This window comes from Hyposmocoma kahamanoa, unplaced genomic scaffold (assembly GCF_003589595.1).
Source record: "Hyposmocoma kahamanoa isolate Upper Pololo Valley unplaced genomic scaffold, ASM358959v1 64, whole genome shotgun sequence".
NCBI classification, from domain to species: Eukaryota; Metazoa; Arthropoda; class Insecta; order Lepidoptera; family Cosmopterigidae; genus Hyposmocoma; species Hyposmocoma kahamanoa.
The window spans coordinates 11,677,351-11,696,458 of record NW_020653852.1 but is presented as its reverse complement, the minus strand read 5'-3'; the positions used below and the strand labels follow the sequence as shown (position 1 = coordinate 11,696,458).

General features: G+C 33.1%; 2 protein-coding genes across 2 annotated transcripts; both read right to left on the bottom strand.

Annotated features, from left to right (window-relative positions):
- Nucleotides 1-1,938: 1,938 nt before the first annotated feature.
- LOC113230882 lies at nt 1,939-5,264 on the bottom strand. Its single transcript, XM_026464986.1, has 3 exons — nt 5,259-5,264; nt 3,888-4,053; nt 1,939-2,471 (listed from the first exon to the last, which is right to left on the bottom strand). The coding sequence occupies exons 1-3, from the start codon at nt 5,262-5,264 to the stop codon at nt 1,939-1,941; spliced, it is 705 nt and encodes a 234-aa protein (XP_026320771.1).
- A 12,153-nt stretch (nt 5,265-17,417) lies between these two features.
- LOC113231103 (histidine-rich glycoprotein-like) lies at nt 17,418-18,217 on the bottom strand. The gene is made up of 2 exons (XM_026465276.1): nt 18,194-18,217; nt 17,418-17,857 (listed from the first exon to the last, which is right to left on the bottom strand). Exons 1-2 carry the CDS (start codon nt 18,200-18,202, stop codon nt 17,576-17,578), a joined length of 291 nt encoding a protein of 96 aa, XP_026321061.1. The 5' UTR covers nt 18,203-18,217; the 3' UTR covers nt 17,418-17,575.
- Nucleotides 18,218-19,108: the final 891 nt, after the last annotated feature.

The following is a 19,108-nucleotide window of genomic DNA, read 5'->3' as shown; positions in this document are numbered from 1 at the left end:
AAGAAACTCGGCTGTTTTTCGACTGTTGTGTACGAATATCGACAGTAAAACGTATTACTTATAATTTATTTTAATTAAAATTTTAAATTTAAAAAATCATGTTAAAATTAAAGAAAAATTATAGTTACTATTACTTAAAAGGAATTAATCCTTATAATTCACCTTTTCGATCGGCATCATAAAAATACAGGTGATTTTCTTTTTCACATTTGGTCGGTTGAATTCCCAGGTGAGGCAAGCAACGCAGTATTACTTACTTTTAAAAAGAAATAATGTCTCCACGAAGCAAAATATCCTATGTTCAATATTTAAAGTTTCCCTTCGTGTGGCATAGCGCGGGACACTCTGTATATACATCATGTATACGTAGTTTACCTCAATTAGTTTAGCTTGTGTATATTTAATAAATCAAATTAAACATTAGCGAAGGTAGCCTAGTGGGAAAACGGTTATTTTTCTATTGAGAGGTTGACTGCTCGTCTGTTTTTTTATACTAATAACGCACATACTCAACATAGCCCCGCAATAGGGAAACCCTGTGTCGCGGGTGCCATGGACACACACATAGACAACCACAAATTACACCCAAATTCACGAGAGAAATAAATGTGGCCATACGAATATCCCGGGAATCGAACCTGGGACCACTGCGTGGCAGTCCGGCATGGTAACCGTTCGGCCACGGAGGTAGTTAGTTACCGTACATTTGTGAATGTTGCTAGTTATCTACTTATACAGTTGTCCCAAAACTCAACTATAAGCCGGAACCAGGGTGTTTTGCCCAGTTTGCAACTACCCGGCCCAGAAAAAATACCATAATAAATCCGACGTAACATATCTTGTTTGTTAAAGATTTGAAAAATTACAGCATTTTTAGGTACTACGCTTACAATTTTCAAATTCAACTGTTTTAATTTTTGTAACCACAACTCGAAAGTTATTGAACCAAAACGCCAAAGAAAGGCAAAATTACTAAAATTTCAAAACACACAAGCGTTCAGTTTTTTTCTTCAAATTGTTAACAGAGAAATTACAAACTCATTACAAAGGTTAGTGCAACTAGTCAAGATTCTGAAAAAACCTATGTTCTCTTCTCAAAAAAACTAAAATAAGTTTTTCTAAGTAGTGACCAATCTTAAAAGATTACCTTTTCTGAATGAAAATAGCTTTCAGTACCTCAGTCTTAGTTTAATTTGCGTTTCAGATTCATATAGTGAGACAGACAGTCGCAAAACTAATAAAAAAAAAGAAAAAAAAATAAAAAAAATAAAAGGAAATAAAACTAATGAATACATAATGAATACATATGATATAATTTTATTTCAGACTACAGTAAGTACCTGCTGCTTTTCGTATGCTGAAATACTTGCACGGCAACGCTTTAAAAATGACTTTTTCACTAATTGTACATGTTGTCGTAAATTGATCTGTAGGTTTTGGTTTTGTTTAAAAACATTTTTTTAAATTTGACCAAGTTCTGCTGCCTCGCTTTTTCTTTTCATAGAGTGAAATGATCCTTAAAAGAAACTGTGTCGATCGGCATTAAAAAAAAACAGAATATTATTCAGTTTTATAGACAATTCGCGCTTGACCAAAATTGACTGTGCCAAAATATTTTTTCACAAAAAATACCTACATAATGGTTCCCAAGACAGTTTCCTTGTATCTCCAATGATTTCAGATTTCCCCATACTGTTCTAGTGAAAAAAGCCACACTGTGTATAATAACTGTTGTCACTTAGTAGATGACCACGATATGATAAAAAATGTACTTAACCAATTACGTACAATGCTTTTAGTAATTGAAAAAGTTGTAGAGAACATTTGAAATCTATATATTGTTCGGTACTTCTTGATCTTGCTATCTAAACATAAAGGTCGCAACAAGTTCATACGTAAATCTACCTGTAAATAAAAATTCAAAATGCTTATTAATCCTTATCCCTTCCCATAATGTCCCCATTTTCCATTGCCCCACCCACTCCACGCTGAATCACCTTGGCTGCCGTAAATTCTTGTACCGTAGCCAGAATAAGAACCATAACTACTACCTGCCAACCCTGATTTTCCATACAAACCTATTTGTTCGTACAAATTTTGAACGCCGGGGTGCTTATTCGGTGTACTAACATAACTTGTGCTTATTACACCTGTATTGCCCGTGGCAGAACCTAATACCGTGTCTTGTCCATATCCATAAGTACCACTTAGGCGGAATGACAAAGGGACGTGGATACCGACGTAAGGCAGCGAAGTGCGGAACAGTGGCCAGAATGTTTCTGCATTGTCCATTAATTCTAGGTTTTCTGTTGTTTTTGTGGGACTCAACGTCGTTGTTGTAAGAGGCTTTAGTGTAAGACGCGTCATAGTTGGTGGTGGCGAAACAGATTGTGTTGTTGAAACTGACGGTAAAGATGAGGTTTGAAATGATGGCAACGTTGTTGTGCGTATTGCTGCATAGGTAAGTTTTTCTGTAAATAATGGTTTAAGAATTAGCTAATTACACTATGATAACTTTACAGTTTACTGTGGAGTAGATATTATTGTATTGAAGGTTATTTGTAAAATACCAACAACCTCACAGGACTAGGTATATAAATAACAGCATAATATAATATTAGTAGCAGTAGAGTCCCTTGCGAAAGAGTTCGTTCAAGGTAGTACTGCTACCTTACCTATTTCTGCAGCCAAGCAGTAATGTTAGCATATCCGTGTTCCGGTTTTGGTAAGTTAAGTTTGGTAAGTAGATTTGGTAAGTGTGCTGGTGAAATTACAGGCATATGGGACTTGTCAACTTATGTCTCAGGGTGACGAGCGCAGTGGCAGTGCCACTCAGATCTTTGTGATCTAAAGCACTGAATGACACAAACTGTTATGAACAGGTGTGTAGCTTACCATCAGGCGCACGACTTGTTCGTCCTTTCAATTCATGTTATAAAAAAAAATAAACACCAACTTTCATGACTTTTGATAATTCACCAGATTATACTTTCGTACGAAAATAAAAATATTTAAATAGATGTCGCTCTAAACGGTGATAGCTCTGTGCAGTAGCAAAAGAACGCACCCATTTCTATATTTATTTTTATGTATAACAGCACGCGGGAGGCGTTGTTAAAAGACAGATCTAAAAAGTGTCAGTTAGTACAACAAAAACTTAAAAGTTTATTTTTGATAAATTTATTATGGTTTTAATAAGTCATGGAACAAAAGCTGTTGTTTATCATGTTAGTAATATAGTTCTGCAAGGTTGTTTATATTTTACAAATAACCCTGTATGCATATAAAGCCTCAATTGTAATATAAAATTGTGACCGCGTGTCGGTGTTAGAAAGGATACACAAGGATTAATCAAAATGTTTGTACGACAAGTATCATCCATCACGGAGATTAATAATTAATGTTATTTGGACGACGTACCCCACGACCTCTTCCAATATTATAAAATAAGAAATAGCTATAAAAATAAAACAACTGGCATGATTACATACCAATTTTATGACAGACATTTAGATGTTTTTTATGGGAATACCCAAAAAAAAAATAAAAGAAAAATGGAATAATTAATAGCGATTTAAAATCGTTTTTGTTCGGTAACGGCCGCCGGCCGGTGACCCGAGTGTTTGCGATTAATCACGACAACAGTTTTTGTCCAAATTATGATGTAGAATCTTTTTTGTTAGATTTTTTATTCAATAATAAGAGGTCAAGAAGATCTGACTGACTGTTTATAAACTAAATAGCTTAAGTAATTATTAATACAACATTATAACAAATTAGTGGAGTAATTTCACAAAAAATATTCAATTATTTTTTGTGAAATTACTCCACTAATTTGTAAAAATCAATTCAATAAAAATTTAATTAGCTTAAGATAGTTAATTTACCGTACTGTATGGGAACCACAGATAAATCGTGAGCATTTCGTTCTACTCTCTTCTGTGTCCAAGGTGCAGATTTTTCGTTCATGGGGGGACTTGGTAAAAGATATAGAGCTGGATCAAGCACTGCACCATTTGCTATCCAGATGACACACCACCAGGCTATTAGGATCTGAAAGGAGTAAGAGTAATATATCAGCCACGTTACTTCAAACACAGTAAACACAAATTAGAGAAAAGGAACTATGTTGATGGAACCAATGGAAGATAATGCAACTTTACGTGACACAGTTTCTGAAAAATGATATCATTGTCTTGTTGTTTGGTATAAATAGGACGTTAATAAATTTATATAGTGGTCCGGGTCGATTACTCTGATTAATGAGGTCCACAATGACTTCAAAGTTTCAAAGAGTTAAAAATACGATGGAGTGTCGTTGTTATTTATCTATGGATACTCAAGGTTTGTGATGGTTGTGTAGTTAAGAATATGGGTGTAAAAATTTTAGTTACAATTTGCTGTTCATTTATTTATTTAGCAAAAGGAATTTGCAATACTGTACATCTATTTATTTTATTTTTTAGAAGACTTTTTAAAAACGAGGAGGTTTACAGTTCGACTGTATTTCTTGTGTTATGTTCGATGACTTTTTTATGTTGGAAGAGGGGTACCTCAGTAGCGGTATTATTAAAATTTTAAGAAAAAATTCCATCTCTAAGGGTCGTTAATTAGGGATGAAACCAATTTATTGAATTTCATCTACTTTCCGTTAACCGATTTCAATAAAACTTGGCAAATAGACATAATTCCACAAACTTTTGAGGTGTTTTTTTTTATAAAAAAGTTAGTTAAATTTACGTCTTGACATGCCGAATCACCTCATGTTTAGATTTATGTATGATCCATTTTACGAAATGATAGTTTGACGTTAATACAACATGTAAGATTTTTTTATTTTTAGATAATGATATTAAAGTAAACACATTACCGGAGACATAAACAAATTATTATAATTATTGTGATATGATTTTATTTGGATTACGAACTATAACGTCCTTGTATGCTTTGTAAAAAAAAAAATGTAACGTTTTTCTGTGTCCTAACTTAAGTGAGTTATTTATAATTGTTAGTGAGAATAAATGTCTTAGCCTTTTTTTATGATACACAGGTGTGTTCTTTAAAATTGTCAACACCTAGTTGCCCTTTTGAAAATTTATTTTCTGAAATATTATTATATTTTATAAAAATATTATTATATAAGTTTAGTTTATTTTGTTTGTTTTTAATATTCATAATTCTATGCAACTAATTTAATTTAATTCATGTAGTAAAATTATGTAACGTACAGGTATAACGAATTTAAATGTATTACTTACCAACATTTTATTACCTCACAGAATTAGAACACTCAAAATATGAGTTGACTCTAAACCAATGCACTACACCGAATGATGCAACGATGATACCAAAACTATCTACTTAAATGGGGAAAGACTTTCTCCTACGATATACGATAATCTTGCTCAAGGTCTACTATATTTTGGAAATGTTAGTGACCTACTACCACGATTGACGACAGTCTGTTTATATATCGAATATCGTATTCCATAAAGAACATAAAAAATTAGCTCCAACATGCTTTTATTCAATTATTTATGAATGTTAATTGTGGTCGGAGAGATTTAAGACAGTAAAAAGTTTATTTAGTAGTAGTAGTTTCACTCCTTGTGAAAGAGTTCGTTCCTTACACCTATGTATTTCTGCCGCCAACCATTATAAGGGTGCTAATGAAATTACACGTGGTACTTGTCAATTTATGTCTCAGGGTGACGGGCGCAGTGGCAGTGGCGCTGAGATCTTTGCGGTTTAAAGCTCTGAGTGGCACTGCAACTGTTATGGACAGGCGTGTTACTTAACACCATGTGCATGACTTGTACATCCTGTCACTTGATATTATAAAAAAAAGTTGTGTGTTAGTAAATATTAAAAAAACACAGAATCCTTTCAATAATCTAATTCATTGCTGTTCAGCGAGGTGTACTGCCAGTGTAATAGAAACTTTTGAACAGTGCACGATACAGGGCGGGATTTTTTATTAGATTAGGAATATTTTTGAGTTTTTTGTGTTTTGTTGTCGAAGCCTAGAGTTAATCTTTAGATTGTAAATGTAATTTTTTAACATTTGAAATGAATAAATGAATTTTAAATAAAATACTTTAACAGCAGCAGCAGGAGATAATATGTTGCAGATTTGCTTCATACCCATAAAAAAAACGAATACTCAGACGGCATTGAACCGGATATAGAAACGATCAACTGCAAGTTAAGTCAATATTTGTTGAATAACCTCAAGTCATAGGGAGTATCAACCTTTTCTGACGATGCTTAACATTTTGTAGAGATATTTATTATAAAGCTTACTTTTTTGTAAGTACTTATAACAATTTTGCACTATTTGAATTAAAATTTCCTCTTGGTAGTTACTTATGTAAAAAATATGCTGTGTTGTTATATCGAGTTGGTAGGTTTTCACGACTGTTGCACATAGGAATATAAAACTATTTTTTGACTGAGAGTTGGCCAAGACCAGGGCCCAAAACGTTGGTTTCTTTGAAAAACAAATGTACCCGATTTAGATCCCTAAAATAGTTTATTGGCAATTACTAAAGGTAATTCTTGCATTTTGTAAGTCAGTGATTTTTGCATTTTTTTTCTTAATATATATTTTTATTATCTAAGATATAATCGTTATTGGAGAATAAATCGTGTGTGTCTATTATTAACTTAGGTCATAATTATTATGCTTCTATTACAATAAATTTAATGTTCGTCACGCACTTAGCGGAGTTGGTTGTACTAATTATCTCCGTTTATCGCCTCATATTATTACTATCACGATCAAATATTATACATTATCATCATTCTTATCAATGACCATATATCAATGACTGTAGAATACAGCTATTATGAAACGACAAAACTAAGAACTGAATAAATAATATGGTTTGCATAAATACCTACGGTTAGCTTTGGTATCTTCGGACTTTACCTAAAGACGTATTAAAAGGTAAATACGTATGAACATGTACCAATAGACATATTTTTTTTTATGGTACAGGGTCAAGAGCACGTCAAGCTTTATACTTAAGACTTAAATTCTACTCTATGCAGCTTACGATAAGAACGGTCCAAAGTACAAAGAGTCAAGCTTGATGTGCTCTTTGACTGTACCAAGTGACTGGACGAACAAGTCGTGCGTCTGGTGATAAGCGACACGTCTGTTCATAACAGTATCAGTGTCACTCAGTGCTTTAAATCACAAAGATGTGAGGGGCGTCGCGGTCATTTCGCCCGACACCCTGTGACGTAAGTTGATAAGTCCCAAGTGCCTGTAATTTCATCAGCACCCTTACCCTTCGAAACCGAAATGCACTAATGCTCTTATCTTGGTGGCAGAAATAAATGAGGTGGCAGTACTTCCCTGAACGAACTCTTTCACAAAGAGCTCTACTGCTACTAAATACCTTTTTATACAAATGTAATTTTAAAAATTTCAGGGGTCATTGTAGGTCATTGTTTATAAACAAAAGGTCCAGTTTGGACATATAACTTGTAAAACTTTGCAAGAAAATAACAACAAAATGGATATAAATGTGTACTGGGTTACAATCAATATGCATGAATGTTTTTTGTCTAAACTTTTTAGGTATAAAATGAGAGGGCCAATATTTGTCTTCTTGTGGGTTTTTCCGAAGATTTCCTAGGGTTATGGGGTAAAGCAAAGTCTTGTTGACTTTGTGGTCAGTGTCAATTATCTTTTATATGTTAAGTTAGGAATGAGTAACGTAAGTTGTGTTTTTGTGCAATGAATCTCTCGCTTTAGTCGAGTTCAACGTGCTTTTATAAGTACTCGTTTGTGTGTTTAAACATTTTGAGTGCATTAGAACAATTATAAAATAGCATAATCAATATTTATTTAACTCCGGAAGCGACACCCACATTTAGGTTAGAATATATTTAGAAATGTTCGTTTCGTAAACTGGTACTACCGGGAATCAAACGCTGGCCCTACACAGACTAGGCTACACCGATGTCGTCGATAATACTATTTGTATTTAGGATATTTAATATGCTTTTCGTTATAAACTACAAGACTAAATATGATATTTACTTTGCTCTGTATAGATTTTGTTTCCAGTAATCAACTATAAAAAGTAGTATTTATTTGCACATTAAAAATTATGCCTTAATTTCGGTACAATTCTCAGTAAAACATTGTGAACGTGCCTTTTAAAAGTTCTCCTACATTATAGTAAAGCCGGTTTAAAAAAATGTAGTATTCGAAAATAAATTATTAAGTCAAGGTGACGCAGGTAGTTCAAGTGTAGGAGAAATTCTGAGGTCGAGACTATCCATAAACCGGTGATGATGGGCAATAAAATTAACATAATGTTAAGAAGTTTTGTAACACGTTTCCTTTGAATGTTATTGTCGTTTTAATTTTGAGGTATAAAAGGACAAAACCAAAATAGCGTTTGAAATACAGATGGAGGATAGTGAAATTAAAATCCCTATAACACAGATTGGAAAGTAGAAATTGTTTAGGTATTATATTTATGTTGCTGACAAATATAATGTTATCAAGTTTAATAAAGAACCTCAAATCCGTAATTCTACATTGCGAAGTATTACTAATTAAAAAAATCCTTCGTGAAGGATTCCTATCTTATATGCTCACAGAAATCTATATTACATTTCTGTGGATAGGCTCTTTTATTAATTAAAAAGATAGTTGTACATTAGTATTACACAACAATGTACCTACATACATAATAATAACAAGAACAGAGTAATTTTCAGATTCTCTACCAAATTACCTAAATATTCTAGAATATTATCATGATGAGTATTAATTAATATTTAAGTATACTACTTAACCTGAAATATTATTAAGTTTATAATAATATTATTAAATTTTTATTATTGATGTACTTGGATGTTTAAATAAAAAAAATTGCCACCAAAATTATATATAATTAAAATAGAGAAAAATAACCTGAAAATTACCCAACACTGAGTACAGAATAACAAATGTGGCGAACCGAAACTTTTTTGTATTTTATATCATTATATGTATAGTCTTTTTTATCAGTTTATTTTTTTTATCATTGTAGGTTGTGAATCTAAAGTTAAATGTACTTGTTTTTGCCCCTTTTCTTTGATTTCTCATTGTCTTCTCTGTTTTTCGCTTCTGTACTTGTTAACTATGTTTCCGTTTTAAACAAACTGCATGTACATTTTCTTTGGTCTCACTCTTGCTTACTTCGTTAGCACCCGAGCTTCATTTATAAAATCCTACAATATTATTAATAGTTAAACCATTACGAATTAAATTTCGAAGAGCTGTCAAATGGTTCATATTTAACTTCCTTCTCACTGAACGATCCAATCTTTTAAGAACAATAGAGGCCTCTAGCCAACCACTACAGAAAACAATTTTAGAAAGAAATGTAAGGGCGAGCTGCTGTGAATTATATCTATAAAAACACAGTGGTAACAAAAAACATTAGAAAAAAAGAAAGGAAAAACACTACAAACAAAAAACCCAAAGAGTTCATTCACCCAGTCGTGTGATTTATCAAAGCAACGTTTTTTCATTTCCCGCTCTGTCTTAGGTATGAACAATACAAATCAAATTCAGGATGATTATTTGTGTTGTTGATTTTCAATATATCATTGAAGACTATGTCCATCATGTCCACAAACGCAAAGGGAAATCTGTCTTACGAATGTAAAGTTATACAAATAAATATAACTTATTAATTTTCAGACTTCAAATGGCCGAACAGTGAACACGTATTTCTACATTTTTGGAACAATACATTACGATTTCCCGCGAAACACAACTTTTCTAACATTTTTTAGAAAATTAAATGATTGAAGAAAAATTTTAGTATCTGTAGAGCTCCTTCGTCCAGGAAAGTATTGCCACGTTACTTATTTCTGCCGCCAAGCAGTAATGTGAGCATTACTACGGTCTGATTTTTAAGGGTAAGGGTGCTGGTGAAATTACACGCACATGGGACTTGTCAACTTGTGTCTTATGTCAGATCTTTGCGATTTAAAGCTTTGATGGCACTGCAACTGCTACAGACGTTTCACTTACCACCAGGTGTACGACTTGTTCGTCCCTCACTTGATAGCATAAAAAAAAATTAAGATCTGGCGGTATGGCTAATTAAACGGTTAGCCTGTCCTGAAGATCGAAATATTTTAGTACCTATTAACTTTCCATTTTATTTTTGTCATAAAAACGTAATTGTAACTTAAATATAATAGCTATGTTAACGTGTCGTTGACTTTTTTAGATCTACTGATGTATGTGCATTATTTTCCGGTATGTCTTACAGTTTGGCTAGCACACGCACTTTCATTTATGCACTTTTCACGTCTAGCGCGGGCGAGACGCACTTTAAAATTGACATACGTACGTTTTTTTTGTGAATCAGTTTAAATGAAACAATCACTAAATGTTACTCAATTTCATCTTAAATTCTAATTATTACGTCACTTCTAAATTAGTTCACATATTGCACGGAGACTGGCGTGCACAAACGCACGTACAAAAAATCTAAAAACTGTTGTTTTAGGTTTAGTAACTTCATTAGGCAGCACTGGCTTTGATATCTACTTGAAATATTTCAATGTAAATGACTAAACGATAAACATAACATGCTATTAAAAAATATATATTTTGATATTTTCAATTTGGAAATAGTCTATTAGGAAATGGTCAACATTCTTGTTTGGTTTCCTGATTCACAATGAAACACAGATTGGCTTCCTTATTATCTATATTATATCTAACCTTGTTATTTAATACTATGAGACGTTTTGTTTAGATTGTACATTATTATTACGCAATTTATGGCATTGTTCTAAAGTGTGACCTTTAGTGCATATTACTTGAACGAGTTATTGCTAAAAACCTGATAAACAAGGAATTAAACAAAAAAATTAAAATTAAAGAAACAAAGTGCACACTTCTAAATACAAAAAAAACCACTTTTAATGTATAATTAAATGTGGCTTTATTATACATAACAAGGGTACGGATTGTGGCGATTTCGTTTTCTAATAAGTAGGTAAATATGCTATGGTAGGTAAGTGATAAAATTACACAAATCTATTTCCGGTCTTCCGTATTTTTGACAAAGTTTGTGAGTTATACAAAAAATAAATTCGTTGTGGTTTATAATAATTTCTTTTTGTTTTTATGAGAAATTGTCTATTTCAAAATACTTAAAAGAATTACAATATACTTACTTATATTTTATTTATTGAAGGCCATCATTGCATTTGCTTCTTTAATTTTACATTTATGATTTTATTCCTTGTTCATCAGGTTTTTAGCAATAACTCGTTCAAGTACCTAATACCCTAAATGACCTTCGGCTTTGCTTTGTGTGGCCCAGTGCGATTTTTAAAGATGATTTATATGGGAGCCGGTTTCGGGTGTAAAAATTTATGTTTTGTTGTTGATTAATGTAAGTAACAAAAATGACACGCCTAAATTGATTACATTATATTGCTGGACGATCAAACTTATATAAAAAAAAAACAATTTGTTTCTGTACAGATAATTATATAAAACGTCACGATAATTGGGGTTTTATTCTATTAAGGAAACAAGAGTTTCTATCGCCACCGTAAAATGCTACCGATTTTCCGCGAAAAAATCTCAGAAAATTAAATTATTGAAGAAAAATTTAAATTTAAGGATTGGCAGTGTAGTCTAGTTAATTAGTTGTTAAATGCCTTAGCCTGTCCCTAAAGACGACAAATTTTACTACTACTATCAAGTAAATAAAGTAAATGTTAATAAGGATATCGTCTCCAAGAAAAGTGACGTGACGAAGATTGTTTTTGATTGATTGAAGAAGAAAAACCGGTAGTCTTCGAGTTGGATTTGTTTGTTCGTGCATTTGCTTCTTCTGGATAATTAGCTTTCAAACCGGTGGTGGCTTTGAACATATGACATTGTTTTGTTTTTAGGAAATTAAAAAGTTTACAGATTGGTCGTAATTAGTAGTAGTCAAAATTCTCGTCCTTCGGGACAGAATCAAGTATTTAATTAAACATACAGCCAGATCCTTGGTTTTAATTTTTCTTCAATAATTTAATTTTCTGACATTTTTTGAGGGAAATTGTTGTCTTTACCTTAGAGGATGGAAAAAAAATACGGTGGCCATTCTGAAATTATTCGAGTCGTAATTGAAGAATGATGAGTTTTGTAATTTTTTTTACTTGTTTTTGGCAGTTCGCGGATTGTGTTTGTGCCATTGCAAAACGGGGAATACTGGAAAGGAAAAATAATTTGGAGGTAAGCTTCAGGGAAGTGGGATTACGTTTAATTAAATATACACAAATAATGATAACAAATATATAAATTATCTTGTTACTTTGCTGCAATTTCTTTTGTTTATGGGTTGTCGACGGTTTTCAGAATAAATACGTACTTAGTGCTTTTCTAAGAGGTCTTTTGGGAAAGGCAATATCAAAGTTAATTGTAAATTCTTAAAAGAAAATTTTATCACAGGTAGACAACAATTTTTTATAGAATCTTCCCCACTCTTCTCAAGGAAAACCCAAAACAAAATCGACTCGTCAGTCCTGTTTGTTAATATACGTATTTAATTTTGTGATTATTATATTTTTGCGTTGAAAATATAGGCCTTTATAGAATAGTATTTAAACGTTGTATAGTTTGTTTTTTTGTTGTTTAATATCATTGTTATTATCTTAAATCTTTTCTACGGTGTTGTTATCGGATCTCAGGCGTGTTGAGGAAAAACGTTGTAACATTGCGTGAGTCGTTTTTGATAGTGTTTTTTTTGCAAACTAAAGCAAGGGGAAGACAAAATTTGGTATGGACACAGACAAGCTGTCTATATTTTCATTTTGTTGTTTGAAATTATTTGAGGTCGTTAATTAAATTATTCCATGTTCATTCAGTCTAACAGCCAACAAACTTTATTCAAACTCACTATGCAGTTACTGTGTATGTGTGTATAACGAACATCATTTAGGTACAATGATTAATCGTAAAAAGTAAAGGAAAAATTAAATTTCATTACCATATTATCTTAAAAAAATCTGTATCGTGCCATATTATTCCTTTGAGGAATTTGTCTTCTTCTTATATCGATAGCATATACTACCTATATGCTTGACATTGTGGTGAAAGGATTTGTCAATCGACATAAGGTACAACTTGCCGATTGTTGCCCAGCGCGAGCGCTAGACGTACAGGGCGGCGCGGCGTGCGGGCGGCATTCTTCGTGCACCCCAATTTTTTCAAAAGTGGAATTTGTATAAGTAGTAAGCTTATATCTTTTCCTTAAAACTAAGAAACACCTAAGGAATCTACCTATTTACAGCCTTCGTAGTCGAAACCTTTGGGCCGTGGGGTCCCGGTGCCCTTCATACACACATCAAAAAAAGTTTGCGATCAATAGCATAAGCTCCTATAATTCTTTAAATTTAACTTTATCAAGAAAAAATCTATGTTGTATGCTTTCTTTAAATAGGAATACCCTGTTTGAAATTAAAATATAAAACTATTTTTTTTTTATTTATTTTAAAAAATTGAGCCAATAATCATAATGTAATAGTGATAGAAATTTCATAGAAAGAAAAAGACTGTTTAATTAAACTTAAACAACAATTTATTATTAAAAGGTGTGAATTCAATATAAAATAACTCCTCCCCTGGCTCGAATACATGCGAAGATCCTCCTGGGCATGCTGAGGATCAAGTTATCCAGCATTTCCTGGGGTAACCTATCCCATTCTTCAATAGCGGCTTCCCTGAGCTCTGGAAGTGTCTGGGGACGTGGCTCACGGTTCCATACTGCTCGTTTAAGAGCATCCCACGCGTGCTCTATTGGGTTTAAGTCGGGCGAGCCGGCAGGCCAGTCTAATCGTGTGATATCGTATTCTTGAAGAGCAGCATTGACTCGTTGAGCTCGATGTGCGGGCGCATTATCATCGACCAGTACAAATTGGTGCCCATGGTTTACTCGGAATGGTCTGACGATATCATCAATAGCAACTGCTTTGTACATGTAGCCCCGATACGGGATCAAAGGCGTTCTAGCTCCAATCATAATGCCACCCCAAAAGGACACCGATTTTCCGCCTTGCTGAACTGTTCCAGTGGCAGTTCTTTGTCTTTCACGGTCGCCTGGTCTTCTCCAGACACGGACACGTCGGTTATTTGGATGAGTGCTGATTCGGGATTCGTCAACGAAGAGACAGTTTTGCCAAATGTTTTCGTCCTCACCTTCTTCATTTTGCCGAAGTCTAGCCCACTGCAATCTTCGTTGTTGAGGAATTGAGCGGAGCTCGCCAATTCCTCCGTGCTCGTAATCCAACCTGGTGCAAGCAATTGCGAAAGGTCTGCGTGCTAACATCAAGCCCAGAGGCGGCCCTGACTTCTGCTTTTATTTTAGTGGCGTTGATTGTTGGATCACGGGCTGACAGCAATCTAATATAGCGCTTTTGGGCAGCTGTCAAAACAGTTAGGCGACTGCTGCGGGGTCGGTCAGCTAAATTCCCCATTCCGTGATACCTCTGCAACGTAGCCACGACACAGGATTGGGATATAGCAAGTCTGCGTGCTATTACTCTCGTGGTGTATCCTTCTTCCCTCAAAGTTACTATTCTAGCTCGTAAAATCTCTGATAATCCTCTTGGCATTTTTTCAATTACAACTTTCCGCGAAAAATATCTTGAATCGCTTATAATTGACTAAATCAGATTTCTGAATGAGCGTAAGCTAGGACTGAAAGCCTTTTTATATGAAAAAACAATTGAACGGGGTCATTGTTTTATGTTCTAATTTATTTTTAAATAAAGAATCTAAAAAGAAGAAAAAATCATAATATAATCTACAGTATAAAAAAAGATTTCAGTTTTTCGAAGTGATCGCAAACTTTTTTTGATGTGTGTATGTACAAAATGTTATCCAAAAAATTAATCTATCTGGGAAACCCAATACCGGCAGCTGCCGGTTGCAAGGTAGCTACCTTGCGTTGGGCAAGGTAGCTACCATTAGTATAGGCATTAGCATACAAAGGAGGGACGCTGCCAGCCACTTGGGCACCTTGCCGCGGGGACCCAATTTTATTCATATGATTTAAACCTAGTTTTACTTTCTAGTATTTAAGCTTTTATTGTACCTTACCTGTATATTATGAAAATAAAATAGATTGACTTCCTAAGGAATTTTGAAGTAAGAAAATAAAATGAATATTTGCCGTGAAACATCAATTGACGCATAATTACTGTCAACAAAGTTTAGACCACCTTAACGGTTCCTTTTTGCGTAGGTACAAGCAATAGAGGCCAGTCGCGGCCACCGTTAGATTATTTGTTCTTGTCAACCAATGATATTTGAACGCTAGATTTTTTTTATTACACACAAAAGATTGTCACAAAAAAAGGACCGACAAAGCAAAGGACGGAGAAGAGACTTTAATTTTGCTGGTAGACGTTACTGTATGATCCAAAATATAGCTTATAATATACTTATACACGTATCTAATATATTACAAAATACTTTACACCTATAATAATAGGGCAACATAATAGGCCGGGGCACGGAGTATCAGTTCCAAACGTCAATAATGCTGCGCCGGTAAATACTGTACGGTAAATACTTCTCGCGTAGCAGAATTGTCACTTAATAGTCAGTACTTACTTACATTAAAATATTTTTTGTTGACAAAAAAGTATTTTGTTGAAATGTATTTTACAACGAAAGTATTTGAAATATCAATTACAAAATACATTTTTAGGGAGTAATTGAAATACAAATACAAGATACGTATTTGTATTTTAAATACGTATTTCAATTACAAGTAATTCAATACTGCCCAGCCCTGTATATAATATAACTAACGACGTTTTTCAAACCAATTTTGTTTTCTGGCTTTTCCATATTGATCAATCCTCAATTCTCGATAAATAATGTATCTGGAAATCGTTGGGGGAGGCCATAGATATAATCTATGGGGGAGGCCTATGTTCAGCAGTGCACGTCATCCGGCTGATATCATGATGATGATATATATGTATTTGTCTCTTGTCTCTAGATTTCAGCGGTAAGAGACTGTTTTTTGCAAGTTGTGTTGCACTCTGTTTACTCCATAATAAATTTATCTATAGTAAACTTGTAATACTTATTTTTATATGCATTACAAACATACAAACCAGTCAGTAACAGTGTTTCGTAATATTTTTACGTAAATTTCCTTCAACACAGTCTCTTCGTAGAATAGTAATTTGAAAATATTAGTTTTCGTAGTTACACAGACATAAAGGTTACTAATTGAAACGTAATTAAAAGAACACGATGCGAACACATACACCTTACAATATGTTTTTTATGAATAAAAATTTAAAACCTACAGTTTTGTACGTATAATTTACAATTTGTATCAATTTAGCAAATTCTTTAGTATGTTATTTGTATAATATACATATTATATATATTATATACATATTGTATATATATATATTCATATCTCATTCTAAACACAAAAAGTACCTTGCTTGTGATAATTATTAATAATTGTAACTATAACGTATTAATAATTATGTATAACAAACTAGTACAGTAATTTGGCAAAGAATAATTTAATATCATGGCAGTAAAACATCGTGATATTCAAAAAACTTAATATTACAAGTACCTTGCTATTAGTAAATTGTCTAATTTATAGTAATTTAAAAATAAATTACGAAATTTAAAAAGAAATTGCTTTCGGACGCTCTAAGGCCGGAAGTGTCACTTTACGCGCTCAAACTGTTAAAAAATAAAAATAAAATTATTATAGCGTAAATTTCCTCTGAATCGAAAAGCAGAGGTTAAACTACACAGCGTAACTTTAGAAATTCCAAATTCAATACAATATATAATCATTTTCATGGGCAAATTTTGCCATATTGATTGAATTCGACTATGCAAAGATACAAATAAATTTTGATAAACCTCAAAGTTTAATTTAATTTCTTGTTTAGACTTAAGTTCGTTTTGTAAATACGAAAAAGTTGGTTAGCTTTGCTCATTCGAAGCCAAAGTTTGTTTTAAAAATCTCACGCAACAGAAGATGATTCTAGTAGTAAAATAGTTTAGGTAGATACAAGTAGTGTAGGTAAACAGTTCTCATACTTGGTATGCACTTTTCGTTGAGTCATTTAACCACTTATCCAACTTGGTATTATTCCCGGTTTTCTCAATAGCTAGTTGAAAACATAGTAATTATATTTACTTGATACGAATTTTGAATTAATATTTTCTAGTGAACAAAATACTTTTGATGATTGCAATGCCAATTGTGAAATTGAAGGTTTTTGAAACAATACAAGAAAGATGGAAATTGATATGTTCTGAGTAATGCATATGTATACATTAAGAAAAAGACAATCTTATTTTAACTTAAGGGTGCTTAGTAAAGAAAATACATAAATATTATATAGTCTAACAATTTTATTAAATATCATCACAGATTAAATTCACGTTCGAATTTTGTTCATTAACATTAAAAAAATTAGGTTACACCAGTATGTCGATAGCATTTTACTCAGAGATGAGACATCAGGATTACTTATGTGGTTATTTTCATCCCTAGCCGTGTTTATGGTAGCCGCCACGGTGGTGCCAATGGTGTCCACCATGGTGGTACCCGTGGTGCCCATGGTGCCCATGGTGGTGCCCGTGGTGGTACCCGTGATGCTTATGATGGTAACCACCGTGTCCCCAGCGGGACTCTTCTCCTTGGAGGACTTCTTGATCTTCGATGACAGCTACTGGTGCAACTTCTTTCACGTTATCATTGTTGAGAGGCTCAGCTGGCAACGCCGAGGCATATGCTGCCACCAGGCAGAAGAGGAATGCTAGAGTAACTGCCTGTGGGACCAGAAAGTTTTGTTTGTATATGAAAATCTTTAATGTAGTATAAATGGAATTATAGTAAGAATAATAATAAATTCATTATTAGGGAATTTTTAACTGACTTCAAAAAAGGAGGAGTTTCTCTTATTTTTTGCTGTAATGAAATTATAATAATTATTATTTATTTAGATTATATCGTAAAAGGTTAACTTCCATTTCAACATAGCAGTTTCATTCTGTACAATTTATTTCAAAAACATTAAAAATCCTTCACAACTATGTATTAAAATCAATACAGTCAGAAGAAAAACAAAAAATAATTACACAGAGTTAAGAGCAGCAACTACTTACAGTGTGCATTGTTGCGATTTCTGTTGAACAGTGTTGATGGTGTTGCGTGAAGATCTATTTATACGAGCAGGCTACGCCTCCTGAGCTCCTCTGACTAACCACGCTGGCATACAGGTAAATAATCGCTTTTAAATAAATGGACAAGTTTATGACTACGTGAACAAATCCTCACAAATACTTCCTCCACATGCGTATATGAATAATTATTGCAAATAGGATTCCAAATTTTTAGGGTCCTACAAGGAGTGAAACATTTGTTTAAGTACGTCCAAATTGATGTAAATAAAGTAGGTTAAATCTAAAAGAGTATTCTAATTAATTTAGAGAGAGAAACTCATCAAGTGAAACAAAGCCATACAAAATGCAATATGACAAGAATCTCTGATAACGAAGAATGTGAGAAATGAAGAATGATATACGAAAAACAAGAAATGTCCGGAGCGACTCGTAGCACATCTTTCATTAAATTCTCATAATGTAAACAGTGTTTCAGTTTAACGCGATTAAATTTCCCTATCGCAGGATATATGGTTGTTAAACCTTTGTCAGTCTCAATAGTCGCGTGTATTTACGGAAATTACTCGGCTTCCTTGCCAAATTTATTAATAGTATTGTAGTTTATTTGTAGCTTAGGATCGACAAGTGGTATGTTAATGTAGCAGATTTTTTAATTAAATTTTTTTGTAGTAACGCCAAGGATTTTGTTTTGAAATGAAGTCGAAAATTATAAATTGCGTCATCTTCCTATGATATTGTAAAACTACGTGTATTTGCACATACGTAATACTATGGAATAAATCAATCCAATCCTATATAGATAAAAACCAAATACAACTATCACCTAGGATAATCTTACAATATAGGCTTAATTGTTGTGAATAGGAAGTACATACAAAATAAGGCAAGGCAATTCGT

Bases quoted from the DNA above. Each gene is read 5' to 3' on its own strand.
- LOC113230882 (XM_026464986.1), bottom strand. The intron at 2,472-3,887 runs GTAAATTAACTA...CATTATTTACAG, and splicing joins TGTGGTTCCCATACAGTACG to AAAAACTTACCTATGCAGCA.